Below are 14,127 nucleotides of genomic sequence, written 5' to 3'. Positions count from 1 at the left end.
TCCGCGGGTATTTAATTTGTCACTGCACTCTGCACTGCGGGCAGGGGTGGATAGGCCCATAAGGAAAAAGGGATTTTCCCTGTGAGCCCCCCTGTCTATGTCTCTGTCGGGGGGCTCACTCGAGTTAGGCTACACGTTGTTTTTTTGCAGAATAAAATATTCACCAAATAGGAATAGTTTAAATTTAATACTATTCATTTTTTTACATAAATTATTATTACTTACTGTTATTTTTAACAATATAATAATACCACGACAAGTCAAGAATTTGTTTACGGATTCTTTAGCATAATATTTTGAATTTTTATCGTTAATCGAAGACCGAAATATCCTCGTATATGTGTCCCTGTGCAAATATTTAATACGGAATTCGTACGAACTTGTACGACCTTACGCGAAATTTTTCAAAAATCCCTTATACAACCGAAAAAAGCATTTTACTTATAGATAGCCGTTTCCCCTGGTCGCCAGCCCTCCACCAAACTAAAAATACGTTTTCGCACGAAACATTTTAATTATAGATAAAGGTGTTGGATTGAATACCTAATGCGAGCGAAGCGACCAAATTTTTTTTCTGTTTGGGGCATTTTTCAATATTTCCCTGTAACATAAATAGTACCTATCCCCACCCCTGACTGCAGGTATAACTCCGTGCGGGATCAGCTAATAATAACATAGCGATTACATATTTTGAAGCCACGTGGGACGTCGAAAAAAATATTCAAAAGCGGCCATAGTGTGCATCATATAATGTGTTCTTCCTATTTTCGCATTGTTATTTGCGTACCCATATTATACGATGTTTAGCAGCGTATATTATACTATTCTGCGCCGTATGTTTCCAAAACGAGTGAAAAATGTTTAATATGAAAAGTCGTTACGCGCGAACAATCGCAAGTCGAACAATTATGTTTATAAAAATATAAAACATAACATTATATTATTATTGTATACGATATTATCGTACCTATACCTGTATCGTATATCACAGCGATGTGCATATATAATATAATGTTATAATTTACGGGGTATAATATTACGACGATTGTTGAATTGCGTTTCCTGCAGTTATTGTTTCGGAATTTTCGCCGTATATTCCGCATGGATATAATATTATGTGTACAATATTTGCGATTCTATACAACAGCGTTAATTTAAACTCGTTTTCGTTTCGTGGAAGACTCGCGCTCGCATTATTTTTTCACCCCGGGGATGGGACCGCAGAGGTAAAAACGAAAATTAAGTAAGCCGTTTTCGTTACCAGACGTGCAATGACAAAGCCGTCGAGTTATGATTATAGGCGACTTTCCGGTTTACACTGTGCGCCGACGTATACCGATACACATAATAATATCCCATTATATCGTAGGTATGTATATACACATATTACAGTGACGTCGTACACACGTTTTACTCCGCAAAAACCAACCTACACAAGACGATAAATATCGTTATTAATGGAAAAATCGTGCGCTTGACGTGCATTATACTACATGCGTGCATACTATATTTTGTACTGTGAGTGCCTGTATATATCTATTGCACCTACCAGATATATAGTGCAACAGGGATTTCGAGAAAATCGTACGCCGCCGATGCATTTCCGGTTATATTGCATCGTGGCCGTTCCCGTTGCGACGGCGGCGCGCACATCCGGGTCAAATTCAACAACGGAGAAAATTGCCACGCCGATTATCACAAATATTATTATTATTATTGCACGCGTCAGCCATTGATCGCGGACTCGCCAAATCGGAAATACGATATAATACGATGGATATATTATAATGGGAGAGACGCCGATGACGACCCGTCACAAATAATAGCCTCAGCAGGTCGGCCGTTGAGTACCCGTGAGCCATCATATTATATAATATACGTCGTAAAGTATATTATTATTATTATTATTATTGTAATCGTTAAACGTCACGCAGCGCATATAATATAGGACCTCCGCGTGTAGTCGTCGGCCAGAAAAAACGGCACCGGCTCGATCGGTTTTGAATCCAACGAAATAAATTATATTATTATGCTTTAATGCTTTTAATGTTGAACCCGCGTTTGAAACGGTGGAGTCGAATAACTCTATGCCGATAACAAAGTGATGGAAAAAATTGAAATCGATTTCAAACTCGAAAATGGAAATTCGTCGATTCCGTATACGCACCGACAACCGGCGGTTATATTAAGCGCACACGTATTGCGTATAAAGTGCACACGCTTATGAATTTCTCAGGAACCGCGCCACTGGAGTGTTATGAGAAAGTAATGTTATTAAATATTCAAAATAATATTGCACTTCGAAATAGATATTTCGAAAATTGTTCGACTCCTTGCAAACAATGTAAACTAAATCGATAAAAGTGCGCATAACACAATGTTGTATGTTTGCGCTTAACCTTCGATACGGTGTAATGATGCGCGTGCAGCATTATAACTACCTACCCTGGTGTAGTATAAGCGGCAATGGCTTTTCCATAACGATACATGAGAAAGATTAGCATGCCCGAAGAATATGTTACAACAGAAATTAGTTTTCAGCAAAACGCTGGTAAGCTTATTATTACCGCTCGAACCATCGGTCGGTATACAATAGTAAACCGTGTTATACGTGCAGTATCGTTGTTGTGAATGTGTGTACGAAAAACACAGTAACAAACTTTTAATTATATAGAAAGCAATATTCTATTAATTATAAAACTCGCGTAAAACTAATATGTATATATTATGATTATCGCACTTTCGGTGACCGCATTCAGATTTTAACTGTTCGAACGATGTATATAGTTATGCGTATAATATGTGTACGTATGAAATTTGGATGAAAATTGAGTTCCACGAATCTAATTACAAGTTCCGGTAAAATATAACAATAGATGTCATCGATTTTATGTTCGCGGCCAAAGACAATTTTGTTTTACTAATTAAAAAAATAAACGAGTTCGATACAAAAACAATATATTTTTACCGTAGTTGTTACATAGTTCGCTTGTAGTGCGGCTTTAAAACAAACTACGAGGTCGTCGTTAAACGTAGTTAAATGAAAAATATTAAAATAAATCTAATAAAAATATGATGTTCAGTATAAAATTCGATTATTGACAGCTTATTACAGAAAAAAAAAACACACGGACGGTATAATTAATACAAATCAGTAATTAATTTATATGCACCACAATTCACAATATATAATATCACATGATTTTCGCACGCACGCTGTCTGCAGTCAAGAAAATCTACCTCAACACTTGGGTCTGCTACCTGCACGGTACGAGTTTACCACACTAATATTATTATGACATAAATAATATAATAATATATAATATCACCTCCTGTTGTAGTCCTGTCCCGTCCTCGTCGTAAAGGCTCGTATAGTAAAATATTACTTCTGGAAATTGTCCAAGTATCTATAGATTATTGGATTCTAGAACGACGTGGATTCTATACGATGCCTCGCGAAGCTGCCTATAGGTTTTCTCCCGAAACGTTTTCCAATGATGATTTAAGAAAAGAAAAAATGTTTGCGGCCGTCGAACACTGAGTATGGGTAACCATTTGGAACGAAAATCGTGTAGCTGTCCGTCGACACTCAAATGTAACGACTGCGGTGATGATAATATCATTTAATATAATAATAGTGGCTTGGCGTGGCGCGTTGGCTGCTACCAGTCGCGGAATGCGACTGGGAGTAAGTAACGGCCACAGCTACTATCTCCCGGATGGGTGACCACCCGGGTTCATAGTAGTTAAAAACCTTGCCACACATACACGTGTTTGCTACCTACCGTAACAACCGTTAAAAACAATCGTAAAACCTACCATACCAACCTAACCCCTACCACAGTTCATAACCCCTACAACAGCTAATGGCCATAGTCGCCGGGCTTAAGTTCAATAAAAAAAAAAAAATATACTAATAATAGTATTATCATTGTAAAATATGAAAATGACAATGCGGTCGTCGACAACCAAATTGAAAATGGAACAATGCCTCACTATAGTATACTCGACTAGTGCACGCATATTACATTGTTTTACAAGTCATTATAGTATACCAATTCGATATACCGTTGCAACCGAAGCAGATACACAGTGCAGGGTGGAACACTGCAGTTCGTCCCCATAAGCCTGATACGATGGCCCGCTCTGTATATAGGGATGCATGGTATTTGTTCTGGGACATTTTGGCGTGAAGCCATTTCGGCGTGGGTACACGAGCAATAAAATATAAGATAATGTTGAAACAACTACACCAACTGAAACCAGGTCGTACCACTTTGTTCGATTCTATTTTTTAGCGTACCTCTATTATAGTCATCGAGAGGCTCAAAAAATAAATTTATGATATTGAGCCACACTATCAGATAGTATGTGTATATATGGTGCCTACATAAATAATCATTTTCAATATCATCAATTCTTACAAATTCCAATGACAGCTAAATGCACGTTAATTATTAATATATAAAATCCTGTTGAATTAAATTAAATTTGAAATTTAATGTTTTGACAATACCAATAGATTTAATAGCTGCTCTTAGCTGCTCTTAGCTGCTCTCGACACAAAAAAAACCACACGTCGTCGTAAAACCAATGCATCCATCGCTCTGCTCAGAATCTAAAAAAAATTTTTTTGAATTGTTTTTTGAAAATACTGTTTTGTATTGGATTCACATTATCTAATACAAATATTTTCAAAAACGTTTATGCTTTTCGATACAACAATGATGAGCGTTTATTGAAAATAATGATCCGGAATTATCGTGAACAGGACAGTGGAGGACGCAGACCGTTTGTCGCCGGAGGGCGTCTAGACTCTAGACACGACGATAACTATATCATTGTCGTGTGAACAACGTCGTCGAAACGCAATGAAATTTATTACACGACCGAAACGCGAAAAGTCGTCGGACTGTTTAACTATATTATATCATATTATTATCATACCGTTTTTTGCAGACCCGTCTAAAACGCGACCCGCCGGACGTGGCAAAACCACGACGATACAATAAAATATATCTTACGAACCTATATCAGCGCACCTCCGATAGTGAATTTTTTTCCAAATAACAATACAAGCGTGTACACGCAATTTGTTCACTTTTTCGCTTTTGTTCATCGCCCTTAAACTCACGACGATAATATCATCACAACATTATAAATAGCTGCATGCGGAGATCTGCGCGTCATATTTTAACGACGGAGCCCGTCGCTGCAGCATACTATTATTTGTCTGCGTCCCCATCGACTAACTGGTCCCGACTAAACCAATAATACGCTAAGCCAATATGCGACATGTCGACGTATTATAATAATAAAATGGTTACAATGCAGTTTATTTACCATAATATTGTCTTCGGACGGCGACAACAATACAACTGGACGGGATTTTTATATGCATGAAAAAAAAAAACCTGACAACAAGTTAAAACAAAACCTCTTTAATGATTGATTTTCTTTTTGCAAAGCATATTATTACCTGCTTATATATTATGTATTTATGTGTATTATATCATGCGGACTTCACAATGCCCGACGGATCGATGTACTAATTACGATTTTCGAACCAGGTCAAAGTAAAAAAAACATTTCGTTCCGCCAATATTCCTCTCGAATATACTCCTATTATAATAATAAAAATAATAATATATCGGTTCGTTCTTTTAACGTGGCTGATTAATAAATGCGTTTCGTTTCCAATCGAGTCCTAGCTATGACAGATCTTTAATACAAATGATTTCGATTTAAGAACAACAATAACAGTGTATTACAATAATGATGTTTTTCTCATCTGATCCACAAAAATCATGATTTTTTTTTCCAATCAACAATACATAACTCAAATTTTTCCTCAATTATACACGTTCATGTTTTTCCATTTTACCGTCAAAATGAATGAGATGTTATGTTTTACTTTTCGTAACAATGTAATATTGTAAGGAACATAATGTTTTCTTGGAATTCATTCTATACCAATATTTTTATTTTTTGAACGGAAAATGTCATCCGAATTAATGTAAATACCTTTGAATAGTCTGAAGTAATTTCAGTTTAAAAAATGTTGCCTAAATGGTTTTTTTCTAAATTTTAAATTAAAAAAAAAAAATTTGAATACAGAAAATAAGAATAAATAAGAATATAGTTTAACTGTTATTGACAATAAAAAACCATTAAGAGTTGGCGGTACCATTCTGCTCGTGCCGTAAGACTTTACTGCACTACGCGGTATTTGAATATTTTTTCATCTTAAACAAAAATATTATACCAATCTTTTATTTGTGTGATTATTACTAAAACAATTACACTGACAATTGTCCCAAAATAACTTCGTATTGTATTTTAAAAGTAAAAAAGTATTCGTAGGTACTTTACTGGTCACGGTAAAACTTTGACTTCGCCTTAATTATGTAGGTATGTTAGAAACCTACGACAATGAAAATTATAGTTATACCTACGTTCATTAAATTTAATTTCCAACAATTTAAAACAATCGCCTGGACTTAACAAACGATATAGATATTTCATAAACTTGATTAAGCACATCTGAAATCATGACACTGATGTAACAACCTATTACGGTATATTTTTAAACACACACTTATTGGTTTCAATAAGCTTAAAGTACCTACGTTTTTGTACCTGCAAGTGAAGAAAGGCATAACACCATTTCACGTTTGGAACCATTAACAAACAATGCATTCCGACTGTTAGTAATCGGTGGTGGTCAGCCATATGCGCAAATAGGAGGGGGGCTTTAGCCCCCCCCCCCCCCTTATAGTATCTCTAGGCCCCCCCAAAAAACTAATGATTTCACTACTATAATTTAAAAGCATCATAAAAGTTTCAAGTATAGACCTGAGCTTCAGCCCCCCCCCCCCAAATTTCAAACACTATTATTAGCTATTATTACTATATTATTTTTATGTAAAATTGTCCATTCGTCAACAGAGAAGAATAAATATTTCAAAATAGTTTTTCATCATTACATATTATTATGATGTAATATAAATTCATATATAGTCATGTTACTACTATTGTTGCTATATACTTGCATTTGCAAGACCTAGTAAATTTCATCCAATAAATTATGTTCGGAAAAACTATTCTGTAATTCTATGTGTACCTATATTGCCTATATTGTCGTACTCGCGCATTTACCTAATTAAAATTATTACATTATCAGAAGTTATACTCATAGACATTTTTTTATTTATATTTTATCTATGGTTTTATTACATATGTAGGACGTAGGTAAGGATATTATATTCTTAACTTGATATTACTATTCTAACGCTTCGTCTGTTACACACTAAGTCACTAAATGTAACACTGAAATGTCATCTCGCGTGGGTAACAACATATATCATTCTGCTAGAGATGCTACCTATAGTATATTATGTCTCATATGATTTCCGAGAGCGAGCGAACATCTAGGGTTCTTGAAAAACTTCCGGCACTTAATATAGGTACCTACGTTATCATCCATCGATCGTCCAAACCGTACACCTTTTATTCCTCACGCAATATTTTCTAGAGAGATTTAAAAATAAATACCGAAAACCGCATTTAACCGAGTGATTTTATACGATCAATTTACACATTTTCACCCTTAATACATTATTTGGATCATAAAAATAACGTATAATAATAATGTTATGTATTACCTACGTATTAAAATAAAACATTTTAACGCCAGTACCTACCTACTATGGTTTACTTTAAGGGAACGTATGAAATAAATTTCAAATTATTATGTTTGTAAAATATATTGTATATGATTTTACATAAGAGCATAAATAGTTGGAAACAAAAAATTATTTTTAAAAAAAAAACCCCTCCAAATGAACAAAATAAAAACATATTCCCGCGAGTTGAGTCTTATTCAATTACGCAGTTAAATGTGTAAATGATTTTAATTAATTAGTCATTTTAAAAGCTAATATTTTTAAATCGTTTTTTTTTTTTTTTTTTAATGAACACGAGAATAATTTACTTCCAACTCGGTGGTTCATTTTGTAATCAAATAAACTCCTTAAATGTATGAAACATAATTAAAAGTTAAAACACTACGTATACATCTATTAATTCAGAATCTGTTTTATTTCATATAATTATTTTAATACATTCCCAGCATTTTTCAATATAATTATATATTTTTTTTCGTCGGTCAGATGTAGTAAGTCTAAACCATTGACCTTAAAATATATTATGATTATCCGATATAATCCTTTCAAATAAATTAAAACGGTATGTAGTATGGAGACAATTTGAATTCCATGACATCCAGTAGTAGGTAATAACATATTATAATCTATTACCTTTAATATGAACCGTTGACTGGTCCAATGAACTACTGGTGCATCATGTGTACCTTAATATTATAAATTATAATATTTATGAGTTTAACAATGTTGATCCATGTTTGAATCTGTATAACTAATAATCGTATAAAATCATACGACTTCAGTCCGATTTCCAGTAAATAAGAAACTTTTATTCCTTCAAAAATGTTCATGTTTTTTTTTTTTGTCACATTACAGTAAAACTTAATAACTTAATCATGCCTATATAGTTTAGAATATACGTTTAACAAATTAAATTACACTGCAGAATGCAGATCATTTAAATATCGTTGAGCGACAGCACACACGTGTTTGAATTAGAGTGATTATGACACAGTAATAGACTTATAAAGTAAATTAAAAGTTAATGAATAACGAATTCAAATTACATTTAAAAATCTTTCTAACAATGTTTACTCCCAGAACCTATATTCAACAATAGTTAGATATACATAGATTTTATATCATATAATTCGTATTTAAGACTTTGACATATAGGTAGATGTATAGAAAATATCGTCGTAATTCATTATTGTTTTTACATTAAATATCTGAAAAAAGTTTAATCGTTTGAACCATGCAAAATTAATATAATATAAGCTGATGGTTTTTTTTTTTACAGGTTTTAAAATTAATTGTACGAGCGTGTAAACCCTTTTTTCTCTAAAATTAATTGGAAAACAAAATTAATTTTTTTCAATCCGGCTGATAGAGGTGGAACTAATATTAAGCGATACATTGATTTGGAATTAAAAACTATGCATAGTAATATAATATTATTATATATTACGCCAATACATAAATTGACACGTTTAATACTTACCTAATTGGAACACATAATTTAGATGATGATATATTTACCTGATATAAATAATATGATAATATTCTGTGAAATGTTATACAAATATAAACCTCGTTAGGTAGGTAGGTACTTAAGGATACGTACTTTTTCGGAATGATCAGATGGGTACTAAGGATACTTAGGTGTCAGTAAATTCAAGATTCGATGCACAAGTACATATAAATACCCATTAGATTAAGTAAAAAATAGTTTAAGACTCTGGACTGATGGATACCTAAATTGTAATCATTTTTGCATACTTAAATACTTTACAGCAAGCGAGAAAGGAGAGAATTTAGAAGTGACGGCTTCTATCACTGAAAATAATGATGTCGACACTTAGGTGTATCGGCATAAACGTGTTACCATATATTGTTGACACCGGACTTTATGAAACCGTCGTTTATTGTAATAGCAGTTATTTCCGTGCGAACTCGAGTCCAAAATCGTATGACAATATAAGTACCATTCAAAAAACTATGCACGTATACTGACGTATACCGATATCGTATGTGATTTATAGAAAATATTTTATTTTTTTTGTTTTACCGTGTCGACTCGTATGGGGTCAATAAAAGTGTATTCGTACATTTGCATGAGTATCGACTGCGTTTTTATAATTCTGTTTTGAAATCAAAGAGAACGTGATGGAGTGTATTTATTTGCTGAATCCCGGACAAAAGCCGTGGAAAAAAGTCCATTTTGAAAAAAAGACGGACAAAGAGTCCGGATTCATTTTTTGATCGTGGCATTTTTTGAACTTTTCCAAAATTTGACCGATATTACCAGAATATAGAGGTTATTAGAGTTCAAATCTCTGCCACTATAATATAATCACAACATCGATACATAATCTAAAATCGATTCACACAATAACGTCGAGTATTATATATTATCATCCCTATAGTTAACTTACGATTTCGTACGTGTTCGCAGGAGAACAACCGGCGGCGGTGCACGACGGTAATTCAGGTCCTCTGGTGTGCTGCGTGGCCGGCTGGTGGCTGCTGACCCTTTGCTGTCTGGTGCTGTCCAGTTGATTCCCCGGGCCCGTGTAGACAGTGACGGGTCATCGTCCGAACCACCTGCGCAGCGATCACGTCGTATTATGCACGTGGACCTCCGAACAGCAATCATCATCATTACATGGACGGCGGCATTGTGACGAGTCGTTCCGGATGCTGATGTGCGACCGGAAACTACTGCGCCACCTCCGGTTTCGCCGGAACGCCAAAAGACGAAACTTCGAAATAATATTTTTAATATTGTTTGTTGTGTGTATTATATTGTATATAAATATTCATAGGTATATTGCGTTGAGAGTGTCGCGATATGTTTATGTAAGTAGGCGTGTTTGTGCATAATAATATAGAGAAGACGACTCTCTACCATGTGGGGGATTGGGGTAAACTTATTATTTTTTTTTACGTCGTCGCGCATCGTCGGATGTTATAGTTATTGTACATATTATATTGTAACATCAACCCTGCAAGTCGCTCCATAACAGGGGTCACCGACACTGGCGGACCACGGTCCGCATCCGGACATCGGACACATTTTTTACGGACCCTAATGGCTGCGTGATTATAAAATATATATAAATAGTTTTTACATTACATTTTTTATGATAAAACGAAGAACAAAAATATTTTCCGATATTGTGGTGGTGTACATATATTATATTATTATGTACGAGTCTCCTTCACCGAGCGTTACGTCGATAGCCCAAAGGTGCGAAAAATAATTCCAAAAAGTTGACTGATAGGCACTGTTAGACGCTCGCGCCGCTGCGTTATCGCATGTCAAAAATAACGAAATCTAAGAACTTCCAAAGTACCCGCGTTCTATTACAATTTAGTAAGACTTTTATTAATATTGTTAACGTGTGGTGAAAAAATTCACTGGGTATTTAAATGTGTTTTGGACCGTGGGAAGTTTGGTAAGTTTCAAAGCGAACCCCCCTAGAAATTAGTCGGTGATCCCTGCTCCATAATATATAGTTACAGTATACAACCCTAAACGCCTTCGGGTGTTCGTACCTACATTGAATAAAAGGGATCAAAATGTAATAACTATTCCCTAAATACAAATAACTATATTGCATGCAATGGTCGAATAATTTTGTTCGGACAATAATACAACAATGCGTTTCAGCACCTACAAAATGTGAATTGAAGGATATCCGTTGGAGTACCTGTGGGTATAGAATTTTATCAAAATTTCGATTTTGTTTCCAAAAATATTTCACACGTGAAAATTCCCACGACATTATAATGAAACTTACTAATTATAATATGTATCTATAATCTATATCTATCTAATATACTTATTCAAATACGCACCGGTGATAATATTTTAGCGCGGTAAAAACTGTCGATTTATCTAGACTTTACAACTTACAACTGCACTCACGTGCAGTAAATCGTCAATATTTACTATCGTAAATGTCAAAGACTCGGTTTTATATATGCCTATACCTACATTCGATTATGAAGCTGATAACATAATCCTCCCATTTCCAATTCGAAAATTTTTACTATGTCAAAGAACAAAGGATTTTACATTTTAATTTTTAAAATAACGACTAAAATTTAAAACTAGGCGAATACAAAGTGATATCTACAAATTCGTCGTGTGAAGCATATAGGTATATGCGCCATGTTTTTAGCACCATTCGGTGCCATAATCGAAAAAACCATAACACTCATCGTCTCGACGTTTGGGTACCTAGATTATCTACGTTAGATATCAACAAAATGTAGCTAGCATATTATAATGGGCGCATGTAGACTCCGCCACAAGTACCTTTTTTTACTATAAACTCCGCCAGTGAAGAAAATCAATTAACAGTATACAATTAATATAATCATTATTATAAGATAAAAAAAATAATAATAATAGTAATTAGTAGTCGTCCACATTAAAATATAATAGTTATAGAAGCCAAATATAAATAAAATTAAAAATTATCTAACGGATAAGAGCATACAATTGATATAATATAATATTCATAATTTTCATAATATTAATTAATAATCGTCCACATTAAAATATAATAGTTATAAGTAAATAATACATTTGACAAAATTAAAAATTACTAACCTAACGGCTAAGAGTATAAAATTGATATTATAATATAATATTCATAATTTTCATGATATTAATTAATAATCGTCCACATTAAAATATAATAGTTATAAGTAAATAAAACATTTTACACAAAATATATCAAAATGAAGCCAAAAATTAAAAATTCTCGAACGGCTAAGAGCATACAATTGACATAATATAATATTCATAATAAAACTGGCGGAGTTGACATTAGACCTTTTAATTATCTTTTTATCTAACCGGTATTCTGGCGGAGTTTACAATCGCCCCATATAATATATTTTATCGTTAGCTATCAACAGGTAGAAAGAGGTAGGTAGGTACCAACGAATAATACTTATATTGATATATTATAACAATCTAAAATTACGGTAGGTACCTAACTTCAGTGTAAGCAACCTACACGATTTTGACATTTTCGTTGTTGACCCAACTTCACAGTGTTTGTATAGTACTTAATATATTTGTCAATTGTGACATTCGTTGTATCTAGATACACTCTGTATACTATTTTAATAATATTAGCTTAATGTATGCTGCAAGGTTTTATGGTACCCATCCCCTATACAGATTATCAATTTCTATCAAGTAATTGCCTTCCCCGAAGGGGAAAAGTATTCAAAATCCCAAAAAATATCCGTCACTATACATACCACTCTGATAAATGATAATTCAATGTTATATTATAATATTACCTATATTATGTATTATTATAATAAAATATGTAACACATTATAATAACCACGTTTCATAATATTCAACTAGGTATAATAATATATTGTTGGTAGGTACGGTGAAAAAAAATTATATTATAAACTACAAATCGTTTTGAAGATTCTTCATAATTATTATATTATATATTATATTCTTAGGTAGGTATACTTATCAATAATGTAACTATAATCGTATTAAAATTGTTCGTGAGGACTTTTTTTTTAATTATACATAAATATTGTGCACAATTGGCCGTAAAAAAATGTAAACATTATATTCTTTCAATTAAATGCGTACATTTTACCCTACGTATTTATATAATAATAATATATCGCCTCTTAATATTCGGGATTCCTTTTGGTTCACAACGATATAATATTATCTTGAACATTATTTTATTCCAGTTCTTTGTCAACAAAACAATGTGTTCAAATAAACTAAAAATAATAACACCTACGTCCCCACACTCTATACAGTAATTCATCTAACTTTATTTAGGTACCTACCTAAGTTAATATTTATTTATAAATGTATATTATTTTTTTTTATATTAGATTTATCAAATTATTCGGTATGTATATAAATATAATTGAAAATGCCCTGTAGGGGACATTTATTATCATTTTTCATTTTTTCTTCTTACATTAAGTGCTGTATGTTAATAATCGTATTTGTCTCTTTTGTGTATAAAAATTAAAATAGTTGTACTGGGTAGAAAAACGATTAAATAGTACGTATACGATAGACAGAAGATGCCAAGATGGACGGACAGACGCGTCTGTCCGTCCATACAGATTCAAGGAGGATGTGTATACCTCCTACCTACAGTTCATACAAAAATATTATAAATAAATAATGTATATTTATTATTGAATTAATATACTATATTTCTAAATATTATTTGTGTAAATAAACCAACTGTATTTCAGTATTCGGTTATGAAATTGTTATCATCCTATTTTTTTTTTTTTTTTTACCTAAAAATTGAATATACTTACTATAATAAAACGGTAAAAACGTGGCGGGTTGTTATAAATATTATTACCTACTTTGGAAAAAGAGTTGATTAAAATATTATTGTTATTTGAGTTAAAAAAAAAAATATATGTATAATTATGA

General features: G+C 32.9%; 1 protein-coding gene across 4 annotated transcripts in view; it reads left to right on the top strand.

Moving 5' to 3' along the window:
• Positions 1–14,127, top strand: part of LOC132941343 (peroxidasin homolog) — a 432,704-nt gene extending 418,577 nt beyond the window's left edge. For all 4 annotated transcript variants that reach the window (XM_061009356.1, XM_061009358.1, XM_061009357.1 and 1 more), the window contains one exon: positions 10,120–14,127. In XM_061009356.1, the coding sequence (XP_060865339.1) occupies positions 10,120–10,223 (104 nt within the window). In that variant the 3' untranslated portion in view covers positions 10,224–14,127. The remainder of the gene's footprint in view (positions 1–10,119) is intronic.

The sequence above is a fragment of the Metopolophium dirhodum genome, chromosome 3, assembly GCF_019925205.1.
Source record: "Metopolophium dirhodum isolate CAU chromosome 3, ASM1992520v1, whole genome shotgun sequence".
In the NCBI taxonomy this organism is placed as follows: domain Eukaryota; kingdom Metazoa; phylum Arthropoda; class Insecta; order Hemiptera; family Aphididae; genus Metopolophium; species Metopolophium dirhodum.
This window is presented reverse-complemented; position numbering and strand designations above follow the sequence as displayed.